This window comes from Sorex araneus, chromosome 1 (assembly GCF_027595985.1).
Source record: "Sorex araneus isolate mSorAra2 chromosome 1, mSorAra2.pri, whole genome shotgun sequence".
NCBI classification, from domain to species: Eukaryota; Metazoa; Chordata; class Mammalia; order Eulipotyphla; family Soricidae; genus Sorex; species Sorex araneus.
Window position 1 is genome coordinate 370,529,685 of NC_073302.1, and position 21,930 is coordinate 370,551,614.

Consider the following 21,930-nt stretch of genomic DNA (forward strand, 5'->3'; position numbering starts at 1 on the left):
ATCAAAGTCAGTTAAGCATCTTTCCATATTTACTGTTTATAAAATTTTTAGTTTTATTTTTCTTTTTTGGGTCACTCCCTGCAGTGCACAGGGGTTACTCCTGGCTCTGCACTCAGGAATTACTCCTGGTGGTGCTCAGGGGACCATATGGGATGCTGTGAATCGAACCTGGGATGGCCTCATGCAAGGCAAACGCCCTACCTACTGTGCTATCGCTCCAGTCCCTAAAATTGTTAGGTTTACTAAGACTTTTATAGAAAAATAAAAGTCTTAGCAATTAATTACATTTGAGTGTCACTTTTGCACTTATGCATAATGGGCAAGTACTTAAAATGGAAGTGTTTGAACAGACTGAGTTATGCATATGCATTATTTTTGTTTGCTTGTTTTGGGGCCACATGTGGTGGTGCACAGAGGCTACTCCTGGCTTAGTGTGTTTCAGGGATCTTCCTGGTGATTGGGAATCATGTAGTGTCCCAGACTTCTGTATACAAAACATGTGTCTTTTGAACTCTCTTTCCAGCCCCTACATATGAATTCTTTATGAAGCCTTTAATATATCAAGAAAATGATATATTAAACTTACATAGTCACTAAAAATAGAATCTAGTACATCTTAAGTAATAAACTGGTGAACGGTCAGTTTCTATTTTGCTTTATTTTTGGTATTTGTGCCATACTCTGCTCAGGGCTTCCTCCTGGTTCTCTGTGTGCTCAGAGGTCACTCCTGGTGGCTCTCTATGGTGCCAGGGCTCAAGCCATGCTGGGCTGCAAATCAGGCAAATGCCTCACCTACTACTGCATCTCTCCAATCCTCAATTAATGCTTTAGTGAAAAAGTTTGCATTATGTAGTCTATAAAAATTAAATTTTTATATATTTTTTGTACATTAATGATTACACAATTGGTAGAATGCATACTCAGCACCTGCATGGCCCTGCTTTCCTGAACTCTGCTGGAATTGGTCCTGGGAGCCCCCAAGCACCACAGGGTGTGGCCAGATAAAGAAATAGGCAACTCCTTCAGAGCAAGAAATAAGCGATTTATCTTCTTTAATTTAATCTTATTTAATATGACAATGATGAGATACTGTCTTTATTCCTGTAATATAGATGGGGAAATAGATAAGATAACTAGCCCCCAATGCTACAGTTTGTTGACTGAAATCTAAGAACCCTTTGTTCTCTATACCACTTGGGAGATTGACGTCCTACTCACCTTGCGTAGATGTAGCTAATTTCTGGAAATAAGAATTTTCTTATATTCAAAAATAGGAAATGAATATTTGAGATGTAACTATTATCTAACCCTCAGCTCTCTTTCAGGATATCAACTGTCTCAATAGTATCTTTCGTAGTCGAAAGTTTTTAAATTCAGAGCCATGCATTCCATTTAGTTGTTTTGTCTCTACTTTTAACTCTTCTTGCATTTTAACAGTTCTTCCTTCTTTCTTCGATGTTCATGACCTTGACTTTTGGGAAAGATTACAGGCCTGTATTTTGTCAACAGTTTCTTGAGTTTTAGCTTATCTTACACTTCTCTCAATCATTCATCACTGGCAGTAATGCCACAGCAGTGATTTGTACCTTAATTGTATCTTGACAATCAATTTATGACAAACACATTTAATTGGTTTCATTACTGAATGGTTTTCACTTTCATTAATTCATAAAGATAGAGCCTTCTAGCCTTCTCTTCACCATAAAGTTAATTTTTTCCTTGTAGTTAAGAAATGTTTTGAGGGGAGATACTTTGAAGCTTTGTAAATTTTTATCATCAAACTTTCCAATTCATTTATTTCAGTAGCAACTAATGTTTTTATTTTTTCTTCAGTGATTCAAAATGTTAATATAATTGTTTGAAATTGTCTCAGATATGGCCATTTGAAATCCCTTCGGTGTGACTTTGTTATTCATTGACATGTCTCTATCATTCTTTGAATATGTCCTTACTTTCTTAGAGAAAAAAGATTTTCCAGGTTCTGTCCTCATTTCTGTAGGAGCCGTGGTCCATCTAGTGGAGAAGGTTATTTGTGGTCAAAGTATGGTGATAGTTGTGCTTATTATTAGTGAAATATCAATTTGGGAGAACTGTGAAATTTTGTGTGATGTGTGTGTGTATGTAAGGATATATGCTCAAATTGAAATCTATATTTATTTCTAATTATTTCCTAAAATCCACAAGGTTATGTAAATATCTTTAATTATAATATAACATGTTTATTTCAGCTTTCTACTTTCCAATATTTGTTATCCCTTCAGCACTGAAAAATCTAATTCCCATTAAGAGAAAAAAAGTGATATATGTAATTAATCTTTCTGTATAACTAATCTGTTCTTTTTTTTTTCTTTTGGCTTTTTTGTTTGTTTGTTTGTTTGTTTTTTGGGTCCCACCCAGTGATGTGGGCTGGAGTGATAGCACAGCAGGTAGGGTGTTTGCCTTGCACGCAGCCGACCCGGGTTCTATTCCTTCACCCCTCTCGGAGGGCCCGACAAGCTACCGAGGGTATTCTGTTCTCATGGCAGAGCTGGCAAGCTACCCATGGCATATTCAATATGCCAAAAATGGTAACAAGTCTCAGGAGATGTTACAGTGCCCGCTCAAGCAAATCGATGAGCAATGGGATGATAGTGGCACAGTGATACCCAGTGATGTCAGGAGTTAGTCCTAGCTCTGCACCAAGGAATTACTCCTTGTGGTGCTGGGGGACCATATGAGATGCCTGGGATTGAACCTGGGTCAGCAACCTGCAAGGCAAATGCATTCCCCACTGTACTATCGCTCTGGATCCTGATCTTGTATTTGAGCTTTGTGCCTGGGACATAAGAACTTTTTCTACAAGTGACTGCCCTTGCATAACTTTGCTCATTCAATAGATTTGGAACATCCACTCTTAGCTCATCTTTGGTTTTAAAAAAAATTATATACCTCTCTAATTGACACTGTAGTTTAAACCACCACAGGCTGATTGAAATATTCAGCTAGTGAAGCCAAGCACAGCCATAAACCTTGTCTTCTGGGAAAGTGGCAGGATAACAAGGATTTGCATATAATTCTCCTGTTCCAGGAAGAAGTATCACTGTATCGCTGTCAATCCGTTGCTTATCGATTTCCACGAGCAGAAAGTAACATCTCCATTGTGAGACTTGTTACTGTTTTTGGCATATCGATTACGCCATGGGTAGCTTGCCAGGCTCTGCCATGTGGGCAAGATACTCTTGGTAGCTTGCTGGGTTCTTCGAGAGGGGTGGAGAAATCCAACCCGGGTTGGCTTCGTGCAAGGCAAACGCACTACACGCTGTGTTATCGCTCCAACCCAGGAAGAAGTAACATAACAGAAAGTAACAGATATTGGGCCTTGACGGGTATTACTATAAAAACTAAAGGAAAATAGAAAATTGGACTTTTTTGGGTCTTTGTTTGGTTTTGAGTCACACCTGACTGTGCTCAGGGCTTACTCCTGGTTCTGTGTTCAGGGATCACTCCTGGTGTGCTCAAGGAGATACTGTGCTACCGAGGATGGAACCTGGGTAGCCCACGTGCAAGGAAGAGTCCTAACTACTGTGACCTTATCCTTAAAATAAATGGTACATCTCTGGAAATAATGCACAAAGACACAGGTTTTATTTTTCCTTTTGGAAATCAAAAGTAGAAAGTTATAACTGAATTTTTTTGATTGAAAGAAGGGATTTGTGAAAGGAAAGGAAGAGAACTTTTGCCTGAATATAACAGAAATATAATTTCTGTTATGTGAGAGGGCAGTGTCAGCGTTGACTCCATAATTAAATAACTCTTTAGATAATTATTTCTGAAGTATCTATAGTGTCAGGGTACTATGTTAAGTGTGGAGAATACAACTTTTCTAACAAAATGGCAGTATGCAAAGATAAATGTCTAGCATAAAAAATAAATGGAAGGAAATCAATATAAAATCATAGAAATAACATTCTACATGGTACAATTTCTGCTTCTGGCCAACAAGAAGTACCAGAGAATGGACTTACTCTCCCATCTGAAACAAACAAAAATGGCTTCAATGCATAAATGGATTTTCAGGATTCTGGACCAAAGGCAACTGAAAGTTGAGATGGGAAACACACAAGGTGAACCCTAAGATTATGCTAATTTCCTTAGCATATTGAGAGAGCTAATTAAGAGAGCTTCCACACTGGAACTGAACTAGGGCAGAACCCCACAGTTTATCTGGGTTGAGTAGACAAAAGTGAGAATCTGAATCTAGAAAGATAAAAGTGTCATCGCAGAACACCAGAGAGGAAGAAGATGCACTGAAAGAGAAATCGATGTATCTGCAGAAGTTCCTCCCTGAGTATTCAGCTGAAAAGTGCATATGTGAGGTTGGGAATCCTACTTGTTCAATTGAGTCAGACTGAAAAACTATAATTTATAAAGAATTCAATGAAACACAGAATGATCTCTAGTTCTATCTAATTTAAAAATCAAGATTCAAAGAACCAAACTACTCTCAGGTAATTTAATTGCACCCCAGATCAAAACCTGAGGATATTTATAGAAAGGAAAAATACTTAGCATCCAAAACTGTTCAATTCACAATGTGTGGCATCCTGTCAGAAATTACTAGCAAAAAAGCAAGAATAGGAGCAAAATAGGACTCATGGTGAGTATTAAAATCAATCAATTGAAGCTGACACAGAATTGATACAAATGTTAGACCTAGCTCATAATGACTTTAAAAGACATTATTACTGTAGAACATATATATAGAAAGTTGGAATAAGGAAATATTAAAAGTTGACTAGAGCAAAATTACGAAAGTAAAGATTTCAGTGTCCATAAATAAAGTTTTACTGACATAGTCATGCTCATTTGTTTGCTGTCTGTAGCTGTTTCAATGCTATAAATGTGGTGTTAAATAGTTGCTAAAGAAGCTATATATGGTACTTTTGTCATTTTGCACTAGTGCTCAGTATGTTACAAATTTGTCATGTAGTTATAATTTGACACCTAGTGAATTCTTTATATAATGCTGTACATTTTATTCTAGCTAAAAAAATACTATTGTATGTCCATCACTAAAATATAGAAAAGTGGACTTTAAATATCAGGATTTTAAGCCACAGAGGACTGTAAATATTTTTTTGTTCCTAACAGATACTACAATTGTGTGTTTTTTAATGCCATAAGAATATATAGTTCTAAAAATATACAAGATAAATAATTATCAAAGTAGGCAGTCATCAAAATATAGTCCTAATTATCATAAAAGCAACACTCAGTAATGTTAGAGAATTCCACCCAAATTAGACAATTTTAAAAAAGATCATCTCATCTTATTATAATGTCTCCATGAGCTAAAAAGTGAAAAGGAAACTGAAAATAAGTATGTTTTTGAATGAGTCAGTTTTCAGGTAAGCAAATAAATAAATAAATAAATAAAGTAGATAGTAAATTAATTAAGTCATGTTTGATTGAAATAGTTGAAAAAAATATGTTCAGAGAGCACAAACATATCTGATGGTTAGCATTTTGATGATAGTTGCTCAAAAAGTTGAAGGCACTGATAGCAACATTACTAGTCAAAAGCAAGGTGGGTTATTTTGAGTAGCCTTCCTGACTCTTGATGAGTTGACATTATGTTATTTATATTACTTGATTCTCAGGCTGGAGCGATGTAGCGAGTAGGGCATTTGCCTTGCACGTGGCCAACCTGGGTTTGATTCCTCCTTGCCTCTTGGAGAGCCTGGCAAGCTACCGAGAGTATCTCGCCTACATGGCAGAGCCTGGCAAGCTACCCGTGGCATATTCGATATGCCAAAAACAGTGACGACAAGTCTCACAATGGAGATGTTTCTGGTGCCCACTTGAGCAGATCAATGAGCAATGGGTTGACAGTGATGCAGCAACAGTGATATTATTTGCTTCTTAGTTAAAAAAACATTGTTTATTTATATTTTTTGGGTGCCATACCTAGTGGTGCTGGGGGTTCAAAGTAGGGTAAGTCACATGCAAGAATAGCACCTTAAACCCTGTACAATCTTTCAGGCACCATGGTTTTTAATTGTTCGTTTTTGAGGAGACAATACTGAGTGTGAAGTTGCTGAAAAGTAGGCTGTTTGGAATAGTTTGTATGGAACAACTGTAGGTGAGAATATTTTCAAAGAAGTTATGAAAAACTAAATGAAATGAAATGAAAACTAAGTGAATTCTGTTAAAATGTAATGTAGCTCATAATGGTGACAATGATCAGTTTAGCAGAAGAAAAAGTTTAATTAGACATATTTGGCATTGCGAAAAGTTTTGGAAATGTAAGGTATTTAAATCTATGGTCACTCATTTATCAGGAAGAATTTTTTCAAATTTAATTTAATATATTATATGTTCCTGAACCATTGTTGTTAATGGTGAAACTTTTTTGCTCTTGTAGACTTAAGAATTATTATGTTTTTGTCAAAAACCAAAGCTAAATATCAGTTTTAGTGAGTGTGCTGGGGGTTGAATGCAGTGTCTCACATGAGTGAAGCATGTGTTCCATGTCACAGCTTGGAAGCTGCATGTCTTGAAATGCTTTACCATACAACAGTTTGAAGGTTTTTATCAGTAGTATAGATTTATTGCAATATTTTGAGTAAAGGGGTTAGATTGAAATTTTTCTTTATAAGAACAAACCACCTGTAATCACTATTATTAAATACTGAATGGTTTTATATATTAACTTTTGCTATAGACTTAATGGTGTCTTTTAATAAATTCGATCTAAAATTATAAGACAAAACATCAATCATATGCCACTCTTATTCTATGGTTCATATCATTATGAGTTCTACTATTTGAATCACAGATAATGTCAAGCTGTTTTACATACTTCCATGTCAAAAAGCTAAATCAAGAAATGAGGTCACCATCATCAAGGTAATGATATTCTAATTTTACATAGTTGACTCACTGGGATCTTGGATTTAATAAATGAAAATTTTATGACTTCTTGGGGTAATATAATTTTAGCTTTGATGAGAAAAATTATTGGAATTAATGTCAGTCAGTTGTATAGCAAGCATACATTATGTTATCAATAAAACACTTTCCTGTGAACAAAAAAAGGTAAATTTTTGATTTATGAAAGGGAGTTGCTTACTTGTGATTTGTGGAACATAGTTTTTCAAAGAACGTAAAATGACTTTGTACCTTTAGTAAAACCACATATTTTACAGAGAATGTCTGGTGATAGATGTACTGATGATAATTCATTACCCTAGTCTAAAACAATACCAATTAAATTGATTGTGTTCAACTGTCTTAGAAATTATCTTGTGCTTTATTATATATTTGTACTATATGTATGTATATATGTAGATATATATTTCACGCGTACCTCACTAACATGACTCTTGAGGAATTAGAATTTCTAAAAATATTTGGGCCATATATATTTTCAGACATTAGTACATGTTTCAAAATGGTAAAGAGTTCTTTGGTGAACAGCCACCCTAAAGCATTTCATAAGATAAAATGCAAATGATGTTACATGATAAAAAACTTAGATAGAATATATCTTAAGTCGACTTGCTCAGAAGTTATTATGAGACCATCATTTACTAATTATAAGAAGAAAGTTGTGAGCAATCAAATGATAGGAGTCAGATGCTTACAATTAGGCTGATTTTTCATAAGGAGAAATTATGTTGATCTTTGAATACTATTCTTGTTCTTTTGATAATTAGTACTTGCTAAAAGAGAAAATGACTCAAATATAAAATATAGCAACAAATAAGAATGCCCATTTTGTAGGTTTTTACAGATTTGAACGCTACTCAAGAAAAACATAAGCACAGTAATAAAAAACATAGCAAGTTTTGTGATGGGGATTATATATCAGGTTTGATATTTCTGCCGAAAGTAGACTCTGGAATCATTTAGCACAGATATGATGTTATGGAAGATTGTGCTATGGAAGATTAATGCTGTACCTGTTATTTGATTTTTGTTTTTGTTTTTTTTTGCCACTGGCTCTAGGGCTACTTGTATCTCAGTCCTTGTGCTTGGTGGTCGCTTCCAGTGGTACTGGGGGACAAATTAGTGCTGTGGGTCAAACCTGGGCTTCCCCAGTGAAAAGCATGGGCTCCACCTCTTTGAGCTATTTCTCTACTCTCTTATTTGTCTACTAAGTAACATTATATTTATAACTTTTTCTATTAATTTATATTAATTGATTAACATTATATTTATCAATTTTATGATTATAACATTGATCTCTTCCACTCTATTTTGAATTTCAATACTGTCACTGTATCACTGTCATCACTGTCATCCCATTGCTCATTGATTTGCTCGAGCAGGCACCAGTAACGTCTTCATTGTGAGACTTGTTGTTACTGTTTTTGGCATATCGAATAAGCCACGGGTAGCTTGCCAGGCTCTGCTGTGTGGGCGAAGTACTCTCGGTAGCTTGCTGGGTCATCTATGAAAATTAGTCTTTCCTTTAAAATAGCAAAATGAATTTCAGACGGAGAATGAAAACATTTCCTGCCTTCCTCTTCTACTTTTACTGCATCATGAAATTACTATTCCAAACTTATGTGAATGCATGTGAATATTTGCAACTGTAACCAACTCATCCCATTCTCTGCTATTATAACCTTGGAAGTATATGTTGAACAAAGAGGTCTTATAAAGTTTCAAAATTAGAACAGCTGCCATGTGCTGTGGAAATAACCTACAAAAGAAAATGCAAATATTTTTTTGGTGGGGTCACACTGGTGAGTGCTCAGTGGCTACTCCTGACTCTGTGCTCAGGGAACATTTTTGATGGTGTTTGGAGGATACATGCCATGCCAGGGATCAAACTGGGGTTGATCAAAGTAGCAAGGTAAATGCCTTAGTCATGGTCCTATCTCTCTGGACCAAGAAAATGCCACTTTAATTTTGTGGGGAGTCACAGCCAGAGATGTTCAGGGCTTATTTCTGGCTCTGAACTCAAAGATCACTCCTGGAGGTACTCAGGGAACCATATGGGGTGTCGGTGACTGATTCCGGAAAATGTCATTTTGAAGAGCTTTTTCAATTCTGATAATGATGCCGTTACAATTAATACCTCAGCATTTCTAACTAAAAAATATACTTGTAAGATTTTTCTGTCTTTCAGAGGTGGATCATTGATTTTCCTTTTCTTGAATGTGTATTCTGTATCACTGTATCACTGTCATCCTGTTGCTCATCGATTTGCTCAAGCGGGCACCAGTAATGTCTCTATTGTGAGACTTGTTACTGTTTTTGGCATATCCAATATGCCATGGGTAGCTTGCCAGGCTCTGCTGTGCGGGCAAGATACTCTCTGTAGCTTGTCAGGCTCTCTGAGAGGGGCAAAGCAATTGAACCCACACTTTTCAAGTGTTTTCTCTGATTCATTGTTGGAATCTTCTTTTAGTCTTCTGGATATCCAATTACACCAGTTAATTTTTTTTTTTTTTTGGCTAAAAATACCTAGAACTGAATGGGCTGCCTTACATCTTACACTGAGTGTTCCCTCTTAGATATGACTCTTACCTGGTTTTCTTAAGGTTGTGGGCCATATGAGCACAGCTTACCTAAGATGCACAGACACATGTGTATTATGTACACACATGTACAGCACATACATCTATCATTTCAAAATAGAAGTAGTATACTTACTCCTTGAATTTGTGCGATATCTATGGCTAATGCTGTTGTTAAAGCTCCTGTGCTGTTTTCTTTATCATCAAACCAGGAAATATCCTAGAAAAAAGGGAAATCAACATAAAATTATCAAAGAGATTCTTCTTTGACTTGTCATTTTGTAAGCCAGAATACATTTTCTTGCTTCTTAATTAATTCTTATAACTGCTATGGATCAAATAACTCTTATTTTTTTTATTTCACAGAGTTCTATGTGAGAGGTCTATATCAAAGGTGTTCCAAAGAGGAGCCTGAGTGATGGTATAGAGTGTAAGATGCTTACCTTGCACATGTAAAACCAGGTATAGATCCCTGGGGCCCCATGATTCCCCAGGCTCCACCAGAAGTAAGCCCTTTGCAATGCCAGGTGAGGCCTCCAAAACATTAAAAAAAAAAGAGAGAGAGAAAAGAAAGAAAAAGTGTTCCCAAAGTCCCTGCATTGGAGAAGGTCCCAGCTGCTAAAGGGAAACCTATACAACCATATCTGCATTGCTCAGATATAAAATAAAGTATAATATAGGAAGAAAACAATATTGCATATTACGTTTTTTATTGTTTTTTTGTTTTTTTGCTTTTTGGGTCACACCTGGCGATGCACAGGGGTTACTCCTGGCTCTGCACTCAGGAATTACTTCTGGCGGTGCTCAGGGGACCATATGGGATACTGGGATTTGAACCTGGGTCAGCCGCGTGCAAAGCAAACACCCTACCCGCTGTGCTATCTCTCCAGCCCTGCATATTACGTTTTACATTATATAAAAACATGTTGTAACACTTAGCATTGGCTTTTTTGGGCATTATCTGATAGTTAATGAGCAAGGTATCCATAACTGCTTTCCAGCAAGTTAGCAATTATGCATTCCAGGATTGTTTTCCAGCACAGGCAATGTAGGGTAAAATAGTTAGCAGTGTTTAAGGGATATAGCTGGGGTTAAATAAAAATTTACTTGCTATATCTCTTTCTGATGTAAAAATTAAAGTTATAGAGTTTTTTTATACTGCAAATCTACCATTTCTGCAAAAAATGAATATGGAAATAAAAAATGATAACATTATTAGAACTGTTTTACAGGTACTTTCTCATTTAAGCACATAACAGCTCTGTGATAGAACTGTGATTGTTAATATTTTATAAATGAAGAAACTGAGGTACTGAAATGACTTGTCCTACACAGCTGACAAGTGCCAAGGAGACAGAACACTAGTTTGTAGTCAACAATGCGATTTTGTAGGAAAAGAGAAATATTTTTCATATAACTGAAAGTATTATAGTTGAATTTCATTACCTGTTTCTCCTCAGGATTTGCCACCTCAACTTTAGAGGTGGCTTTTAGAGAGCCTTTAGTGATTAACATTAATGCTATCAGTTTAAGATTTAACAACCATCCCCAGAAGCCCTAGCCAATATAATTTAGAAGGAAGTGGTTAAAACTAACCTTTCATTCAAAAACTCACAATATTCACTATAGTATATATATTCACATATACTATAAATTCATTGCTATAAACTCATAGCAGATAAAGTACAAAAAAGGAATTTATGTTAAGCTTTGAAATACAAAATAAGTAATGAATATTTGCAACCATTGAAAGCAGCAATTAGAGTATTATTTTCAACCAGAAGAGTTTCAAGTAATAAAATAAAATATAGATTTTATGCCTACAATAAGACTACACCCAATTCCATGAATACCTCTCTCTCTCAAATGAGATTTCAAAATAGTTATAAAACGACCTGCAAGCCTCAGCACGCTTTCTAAGCCTTAAAAAGTCTTCTTATCTTAGGACAAATGCCATGTATTAAAAGTTAGGTAAAACTGTACATTAGGAGCTTCTCCTACAATTGATAAAATTTAAATTAGAAAGATATTTATTATAAAAATGTACTATGAATTTCCCACTCCAATTGAAAAGAGGTGAAGTAAGAAAAAAAGCATTCTTAAAAGTAAAAGAGGAAAAACAAAAAATAACTGGGAAGAGGCTGATAAATTTTGTGGGTGTTTAAGACCATCTTAATAACAGAAAGTTTTCATGAATGATTCTCGAAGAATCAGATATTGTTGTTTATAGGTTGTGTATCCCATAAGCTATCCTATCTTTATGGGCAGAAACTACTCTATCTGGTCATGTGACTGCCTTGGTGTTTGCATGGTGAATACTAGGAAGAGGACAGACACCTAGTATCCACAATCAGAATATTGATTTTGTCTTATTTTGTTTTAATCTGTTTGGGGGCCATACATAAAAGTACTCTGGGCTTTCTCCTGGTTCTATGTTGGTGAGGCTCATTGGATCATACATGGTGCCAGGATAAGCACCTGACCTGTTGTACTATTTGTCTGGCCCCAGGATATTGGATTAAAAATTTCTACTGATCAAACTGATTCATGGCCTTGAGACTCCATTCATAACCAAAAATATCCTAAGACAAAAAGGAAGTTGAAAGGGTGCTTGAAAAAATTTAAATTTGTATTTTTTTGCTTGCAAAAAAATTACTATTTTGTTTGCAAACATTCAAGGAGAATTTTTAGAAATTCTGGGAAATTGAAAATAAATTTTCTTGAACATGAAATGGCATAAATTCATGGTGTAGGGAAACCACCAAAAAGTGAGGTGACATAATCAACCAGTGTGGAATATAATTTTAATTAATAAATTTATGGGATAAAAAGATAAAGTGTTCATAAGTGTCTTGGTATTTAGCAAAGTTAAAGTCTAACATCAATGAGCTATGCAGTTATTAAAGTTTTATAATCGCTCAAGTAGATTTTTGTTTTCCTGAATTAGAGAGGATTTCCAAATATCAGAGACAGAAACTTTTTGAGAGAAGGGTGTCAGGCACCATCGGCTTCTGAGTATCAAGTGACTATTGGAACCTCTTAACCCCTTCACTCTATTTTGTTTCGTGTAGTTTCCTGAGAATACAAAAGTCTAGCCAGTAGTTTTGTTACACAGCAGAGCTCCAACGACTCCAAAAATCACGAGATATAAAAACGGGTTTTGATAACTTGACTGGAGTGACAGTAACTCTATTTCTGAAAAGAAATGACCCTGGCAGGAAGCTATTTGCTTCTGCACAGTAAGCTCTGGTGACAGAAAGTGAAGCGATGGGCTCCAAATGATTACTGGCTTTCAGGGTAACCCAATACACCTCAGTCTCCTGAAAGAATTTTAGAGGTGCCAATCTGAAACATTCCTGCCACTTGCCCCTATGACTCACTTCTCAAGATTACTGTTTGATCCACCTATTTTAGTTATTTTACAGATGAGATTGATCATTTGTGTGTGGCAGGCTGACCTGCCTGTTAGACTGATGTTCTCTGAGCTCAAGACTCTTAAGAAAAGGGCAGAGAGAAGATTTCATGAAGTGTGGAGAGGAAAAAAAAATTGTAAATTGTGTACAGGGATAAGAACTAGATAAATGAGCTCCTACTTTTAAAATATATTTCTTAAGATATTTCAACTCTTAGTCTCCTTTTTTTCTGTTTGGTTATGGTATTCCATTCTGATTCTAGAACACTACATTATAATTAAAAGAAAGATTTGTCAAGAAAAATTCAAGAAACAAGTAGTGAATTCAAAATCCTTCTTTGATACAAATTCTATTTTGAATATGACAATTCTGAAGAATTTTGGATGTGCTTCTAATAAATTATACAAATAAGAATTATGATGTCAGAACATTGCTGTTCAGAGCACAATAAACAATAGATTTAAAAGATTAAAGGAAATATTACATTAATAAATTGATGTGATGAAAACCTGAAAGCGAGAACATTTAAAAACATTTTAAATAAAAAAAATGAACTAAACACTGACCTGATATAACATGGCTTTAAATGCCAAGTGTCTTAATCTCATAGTTAAAGTTTCCCCTGCTCTTCCATAAAACAATCCCTAAAAAAAAAATGGAAATTTCATGTTTTATTTTTATAACATAAATTTTTATACTAGCAATTTATATTTTATTTATTTTGGTTATTATTACAACTTAGAGAGGAAAACAGAATATTAATGATATTTAAGCTTAATAACTTATGAAAAGTTTACCTGAATGAAATAACTGATAAAGCATATAACACCCAAAATGACAAATATCATAGAATAAACTTCTGCATCATGCTTCAATGTGGTTTTATCATCATTTTCAAACATCTGTAAGAGAAGGTTTTAAAAATCAGTGACTAGAGGAAAATATATTAAAAAATTAAAATCTTATCTATAAAATTTTTGGAATGAATTTTAACATAATATTATGCACACCCTCAGAGAGCCTGGCAAGCTACCGAGAGTATCCCGCCCACATGGCAGAGCCTGGCAAGCTACCTGTGGCATATTCGATATACCAAAACCAGAAACACAAGTCTCACAATGGAGACATTACTGGTGCCTGCTCGAGCAAATCGATGAACAACGGGATGACAGTGCTACACTGCTTTTTATGTACACATTTTTTGATGAGAAAAGTATACAGTATTCTATCCTTTATCTTAATTACATTTGATAAAAATAATTTGCTTCAAATTCTTTTAAGCCATGCAATATAGAATAAAATAAGTCCTTAGCTTGCTCTAATTATGCTATTATACTAGCACAGTTTCAAAGAAACTACTGTTTCTAGTAAATTTTATTAAGTCAGGTTTCTTGGTATTACTCTACTTATAAAGTGGTAACTTTAAACATACCCCAGAAATTATTCTTAAACTAAGTGATTATAATATATTGGCATTTAGGCTAACCTAGTGTAGCTGAACAAATCTAGGGAATTTAAGACCTAATATGACTCTAGCAAGACCCTTGATTTTGTCAACCTGTTTGAGTCCTTTGACACAACTTCAAACTTTGTTGCTTCCCCTTTCTGAGCTTGTGAGTAATAAAAAATGGCCATTGTTCAGACTAGTTGAAAGGAGAGCAGTTGTATTTGTCTAATTTATTGCTTCAGTGCTTTGGAATGCTGATACAGCATTGGAGTTAAAATTAGAAAACAAAGCAATTTCTTTACAGATCTCCCAGTCAACAAGAGTCAGTCAAACACTTCACAACAGAAGCTGGTTTATCCTCTAAGATCATTACTTAACCTTCCTATTATGGATTCCACACTAGGAATGACACACAGTCCCAATATTTCCCTTGTGAGACAAAGTAAAAGGTAACTGTTCCTTTAGGACCTAGGTTGTTTAAGATTGTCAAAAATGTTTAAGTTTTACTTACAGTGACAATTTTTGCAAAGATGATGGAAAATACCGGATGAACAGTTCCATTTAAAACAGAAGCTAATGTCCCTAGAACCATAGAAGGCCACTCAGACTTGTTTAATTTAAAAATTGTTAATAGAGACACTTCAGGAACATGTGCCTGTAAATAAAATACCTTGGTTAAAAATTCCAGTTTGACTGAACATGAAACTACAGATATTAGTCAATGTAAAGTAAAATATCAAATAGTCGCAAAGTAGAAATAGCATTTCCTTAGAAATATTAGTGTGCATAGGCATTACAGATAATGGAAAAACATAAAGTAAAAGAACCTTACTCAAAAGTGACTGCAATTTATTATCTTTCAGTCTTCCACTCAGTTGCGATCATGAAAAAAAGCACAAGTTCTGATGGCTAAGACTTACTGAAGGATTGACAGGCACATATTTTTTTTCTTTACTCCTGTTAAACTAGATGGAATAGCATACTCTATGATGGAACAAAAATCTAGACATGAAATAAGCAGAGAAAGTAAAGTTTTCCTAAAATTTTAAGGAGAAAGTTTCCTAGGTTTTTTTTTTTTTCATAAACACGTTTTTTTTTTTTTTGATATCTTGACGAAAAATTTGGTGTGGAGTGGCCAGAAAGACAACCCAGTGGTCAGATGCCAATACTATACCAGGACCCAACTTCAAAATCTGGCAGCATATTACAACCACCCAACCCTCTAAACATACACAAGAGAGCCCTTATGTATAGCCCTGGAGCAGCCTGGTGATTGCCAGGGCCACAAGACCCTAGTAATTTCTCGCCTTGTCTTCAGGCCCTAGCAATAACCTGTTAGGCCAATTTGTATGAGAATTGCTGGGAGTGGCCCAGAGTCCCTTGAGCCCTACAAACAAATGCTGCAAGGCTGACTTTTATAACTTTTTTTTTTTTTGCTTTTTGGGTCACACCTGCTGATGCACAGGGGTTACTCCTGACTCTGCACTCAGGAATTACTTCTGGTGGTGCTCAGGGGGCCATATGGAATGCTGGGAATCGAACCCGGGTCAGCCGAGCGCAAGGCAAACGCCCTACCCACTGTGCTATTGCTCCAGCCCCTGACTTTTATTACTTAAACTTGCCAAGTTTTCTTATCTATAGGAAGGGGTGATATCAGTTCCTATTCTGTAGAGATTTCAGAAGTAAATTTATCAGTATAATTCTAAACTATTACAAACAATAAGTACTTAATTAAATATTAATTGTTGCTGATGCTATTATTACAGAGGATTATATTATGTAAAACACCAGGTTTTACAAAGCAAAAGCACATCCCAGGATGTGTGGAGTAACAGTGTAGTGTTGGGATGTAGTGTTAAAGAGATCAAAGGATAAATAATGCGTTATGTTCTCATTTTGTTCTCATTGGGAAATACGGTGAATTCATTACAGTGGATTTATTAAAATATCTCTGTGGTTAGCAATTATTTTGAATAGGAAAGGTGTACAGTGAATACATTGCATATGTTAAAACTTCCTTATGATATTCCCTCTCAAAGTAATTAAGTTTATGCAGCTGATAAACAATGAATTCTTCAGGAAGGACTATAGAACAGATCCTAACTCTCCTTTTGATTTTACTCTGGTAACTATAATAAAAATTTTACTATTTAGACAATAGAACTTTTAGAATTCCCATGTCTTTAAAGTCTATTTTTAGGATGGTGAAATCACAATTTGCTCAATAATTTTATTACTGGGGCTGGAGCGATAGCACAGCGGGTAGGGCGTTTGCCTTGCACGCGGCCGACCCGGGTTCTAATCCCAGCATCCCATATGGTCCCCTGAGCCCCGCCAGGGGTAATTCCTGAGTGAGGAGCCAGGAGTAACCCCTGTGCATCGTCGGGTGTGACCCAAAAACCAAAAAAAAAAAAATTTATTACTATTTTTCCTTTTGCAGTTTTTAATATCATTGTCATAAAAAGCCTAATGTTTCTGTTTGCTGACTTGTCCAAAAGATGATCCATAGGTTTAAAAAATTAAGTAAAATTCACACCAAGTCTTTCTGCACCCTGATGGGTTTTGTTTGGGATTGAAACAAAAGCTTCCAGTGTCTCAGGAAATGCCTCCATAAATGATGGAGCTTGAGGCTGCACATTTGCAAGGCCAGGCCATTTCCTAGGATCCCTATAGAATTTCCCTTTTAAAATTTTCTTTTTATAAACATTATTATAGTTCAGGTAACATAGCTACAAAATTTATCATTTATGATCTTGGATTTGTTGTTGTTGTTGTTCCTTTGTTTTTGGCCCACACCCAGAGATGCTTAGCGGTTATTCCTGTCTCTGCTCTCAAGGATCATTCCTGCTGATACCTGGGGACCATATGGGATGCCGGAGTTTGAACACAGGTCAGCCATTTGCACAGAAAATGCCCTACCTATTGTACTATGGGTCTCATTTCCCTGACCCTGAAAGAGCCTCCAATTTGACACCGTTGGGAAGGACGAGTAAAGAGATGCTTCAAAAAATCTCAGGGCTAGGACAAATGGAGACGTTACTGAGACTGCTTGAGAAAATCGACAATAAATGAGATGATGATGATGATGATTGTACTATTGCTCCAACCCCATGTTTATAGTTTTGAAATTATTTTTTTTTAGGTTCTAGGGATGGAACTTAAAGTCTCATACATACATGGCAAGTATTTTAACACCAAGCTACATCCAGCCCACATTTATGGTTTTGATGTATAATGCATCATTTGATGTACAATGATGAACTTTCATCACTACCAAAGTGCCCAAGCCCATCCACCACTGTCCTTATCTCTTTTTTAGAGACTGCCTTTTCATTCCCCCACTTCTTCTCTGTTTAGTAACCTCAGTTTTACTGTTTATTCCCTTGCTTTGTTGCAGCACTTTTCTGATTTTATTTTATTATTATTATTTTTTTTACTTTCTGGGTCACAACTGGCAATGCACAGGGGTTACTCCTGGCTCTGCACTCAGGAATTACTCCTGGATGTGCTCAGGGGACCATATAGGATGCTGGGAATCAAACCAGGTTGGCCGCATGCTAGACAAATGCCCTACCCACTGTGCTGTCACTCCAGCCCCTCTTATTTTACTTATCTTGCAGCACTTTACTTATTTTTATTAGGAAAATATGGTACTTCTTTATTTTGTTTATCCTTATTTCCTTTTATTTTCTAGTTAGTACGTAAGCTCCTTTGCTGGCTACTGTTTTTCTACCTGAAACTAAATGGTGCAGTACCAGAAATTTGTATTCCAATTCCTAATTGCTTCTTCAGCTATACTTAATTTCCCCTTAGTTTTAGTTAGACCTATTGGGTCTAGAGTTTAGCTACCATGGTCTCTTCCCTAGCATGCTCATCCTGATCTTACTCTTGTTCCTAAATACTGTTATCCATGTAACAGTCACTGCATAAATCAAGGCACATGTTCTTCTAAATGACACCCCTCTCATGTAACAGTTCTTAACCATCTTTGTGTCATGCATCTCTTAGGAAGATTGGAGAAATGTCTGAACAGCTTTCCAGAAAAGTTAATAAGGAGGTACTAAATAACACATGGGTTTCAAAGAAAGGCAACTATAATACTTATAACATATAATACTTATGTTGGGACGGGTCACACCCCAACTCAAGGCTTACACCTGGCTTTGTACTTGGGGTTCACCCTTGGAGGTTCTTGGGGGGCAGAATTTGTTTCTGGGGATCAAACCTCATGTTGCATGTTGCATGAAAGGCACTGTACTATCTCTTCTTCCCCCAAAGAAAGTTAATTATATTAAAATACATCTCCAAAATATTAAGGAATATTTGAAGTTGTGATTGCTATAGATGTATTTCATTATTACTATATTATATAAGTATAAGAGTGATGAGATTTAAGACATTTTAAAATATCTTGAAACATTAACTTATTTATTAATTATTATTATTATTATTTTTTGCCACACCGGTGGTGCTCAGGGCTCTGCGCTCAGGGATCACTCCAGGCTGAACTTGGGGAACAATATGCATTGTTTGATACAGAGTTAGAGTTGGTCTTGTGCAAGGCAAGCACCTTAATCTCTATATTATTACTGCTGTTCCAAAACATTACCTTTTTATTTTGGGTGGATTCCTCAGATTTGTTAGTAAAGCCTGACGTGATGCTATTCCTTGAACACAGGGGAACTGAGCTGGCAGTTTTTTCAATAGAATGTGTCACTGATTCCATCTGTTCTTCAGCTTTTTTAATATCCTTAAATGAACAACATACATGTTACTATTCAAAGTATGCCTTAAAAATTCAAAGTAATGTAAATAAGCATTTTCTATGATGGTATTGATTCTGTTATTGAAAATAGAATATTTTTATAAAGCTTTTGTTGGAGTTTTCAGTCTTGATATAAAGCTCCTCAGCCCAACTCACACAAAAGACGTTAGTGACTCACAATGGCTTATTGTACCTTATTTTCTAAAGACCTTTATATGTAACTGGAAAAAAAAACAACACATCAATCCAAAATAATTATTCCAGCTGAAGAAATTAATTCTAAACAAGGAGTCCTGTGAGGCAGATAACTCAAATTTACTTTAAAAAATTTTTTTTCTTCATCACCTTCTCTAGACTTGATAAATTTACAAGAGGTAGTTAGGCACTTTAAAAAAGAGACTGTTCCCAGTTCCCAGAAGATCTTGGGAGATCTCAATCTTCCCACAACTTCCCATTTCAAACTCATCGGAAAGCAATAGTGATGAATGTACTCCTAAAGAATAAGAAATTCCAAAGCAGCCAGGTCAACCGTAAATAAATTATTTAATTAATAGGCTAAGAAGAAGTTCTAAATCCACTTCTTTTTAGCCTAGTTTTTATATTTCATGTTTATTATAGAAATAAGACCATTAAAAAATATAAAGGACACACTCAGAGGTACCTGAGTGGGGACATGTGGTGTTGGGAAATCAAACTTAGTATATCATACATGCTAGGGATGTGCCCCTCTCCAGTTATCCCCTGGGCCCAAAGTAAGACAATCTTTAATGAAACAAAGGAGCAACATAGTCTCTGTTCATTTGAAGGGGAAGTAACTGTGATTTCCCCCAAAAAAATATGGGAGAAGGGGAATAAAATAGAAATAAGAAGCCCATTTAGGATTATGACCTAAAGCTTAGACCAGGATAGGGAGTGAAAATGGTAAGAAGTAGGTAGATTAAAGAACACATAAGTATACAAGTAATTTTCTCAGATGTAAAGAGAACATGTAAATAGAAGGTTTCTTAGGAAAACCTGATTCTTTGACAAGCTTACAAAAGTTAATCAGTTGGGGCTGGAGAGATAGCACAGTGGGTAGGGCGTTTGCCTTGCACGCGGCCGACCCGGGTTCAAATCCCAGCATCCCATATGGTCCCCTGAGCACAGCCAGGGGTAATTCCTGAGTGCAGAGCCAGGAGTAACCCCTGTGCATCGCCAGGTGTGACCCAAAAAGCCAAAAAAAAAAAGTTAATCAGTTATTTCAAGCTACAATGAACTTTAACCAGTCTTTTATCATCCTAACATTTTTAAACCAGACACTCATACACTTTTTTTTAATAAATATCACATCTATTTTTTTACAAATATCTCTAATAAGAAATTAATATTTTATCTGGCTTGTTTTTTCAGGGGTTATTTACTTTGTAGGAAGTTTAAAATAAAATTTCAACTTCTTTCTAAGAAATTGGCTTAATAGATCAAAGATAATTTTTTTCTGAGAAGGCTATCAGACAAAAGAACATAATTTGTTTCTTGTTTTAGTTTTGGTTTGGTTTTTGAGCCGCACCTGATGATACTCAGGGATTAATCCTGGCTCTGCACTCAGGAATCACTCACTCCTGGTGATGCTGGGGGACCAAATAGGATATCAGGACTTTTACTTTATCAGCTAAGTGCAATGAAAGCACCCTGCCTGCTGTACTATTGCTACAGCCTAGTGCTAGGCTTGGTGTTTATATACCTTTATACTGCTTTTAGCTTCATTTTCACATAGAAATTCATAAATGGAATATATCTATAAATATTAAGATAACTCAGAAAAATTATAGCATTAATTTTAATTCTTTGAACCATTTTGAAAAGTTTGATCAGGTGATATTAATGTTAAGAAGAGTCATATATGGACTGGAGTGGTAGTAGAGCACATGGGTTCAGTCTCAGCATGACACATGGTCTCCTGAGCCCCACCGGGAGTGATCCCTGAGCACAAAGCCAGGAGTAAACTCTGAGTACAGCCAGTTTGGTCCGGAACAAAAACCAAACAAGAGTCATATAACACAATTTATTGTGTCAACAATAATTATTAGCATCACGCATGAATGAACTTACTTAAACCACTATTCATTAATAGCCTATTACTTTTTCCCTATGTTTAAAATTTGAGAAACTGAGGCACAGAAAGCTGAAATAACTGTGCAAGGTCCTAAATCCTAAGTGGAAGAGTTAAGATTTCAGGTTGCAGTGACTCCAGAATTCATAACATTGACTATATATGCTGCTTCTCGGGATTGATTCTCTTAGCAATAAAACTTCATAATACTTTGTAATTAATTACCTGCAGATTAATTTAGGTTTTATGTGTGTAGTATATAAGGATAGTATGTTTTACTTTTTAAAGTTGAAACAAAAAAATTACAGTGTAGAGAGTTCAACTGTTCTGGATCTGACAGTTAAAGCTCTGAAACCTGTTTGTGGTAAACCTGGCTAAACAAAGTGGTATGTATCCATTAGCTCTTTAATTTTCGTCATATTACCTAGATAATACTGGAATATCGGTGGTGTCTGACATTTTATGGGTCCTTTGAGCAGGTATGAACTTTGTGGCGCGGAAAAAAAAAAATGTGTGCTTTGAACTTGAAACCGGGACACCTGGGCAGGCTCGGGCCGGGGCCGAAGCTCGGGCTCCGGCCGAGATTCGACCCGGGTGGCCATGCCTCTGCACAGCTGCGGGAATGCTGAATGAGCAGGAACCAGAGGCAGCTATAAGACTTGGGGTTCCAGAGAGTGCTTGCAACCATGTATCCAGACTGTGAACTA

The 21,930-nt window shown here is 35.8% G+C and overlaps 1 protein-coding gene across 1 annotated transcript in view; it reads right to left on the reverse strand.

The window, feature by feature from the left end:
* Positions 1-21,930, reverse strand: part of ABCB5 (ATP binding cassette subfamily B member 5) — a 115,304-nt gene that overhangs the window by 34,733 nt on the left and 58,641 nt on the right. Inside the window, exons 15-19 of the mRNA XM_004604094.2 lie at positions 18,979-19,119; positions 14,881-15,024; positions 13,720-13,824; positions 13,489-13,566; positions 9,646-9,729 (exon numbers count right to left, since the gene is read on the reverse strand). Of these exons, the coding sequence (XP_004604151.2) occupies positions 9,646-9,729; positions 13,489-13,566; positions 13,720-13,824; positions 14,881-15,024; positions 18,979-19,119 (552 nt within the window). The remainder of the gene's footprint in view (positions 1-9,645; positions 9,730-13,488; positions 13,567-13,719; positions 13,825-14,880; positions 15,025-18,978; positions 19,120-21,930) is intronic.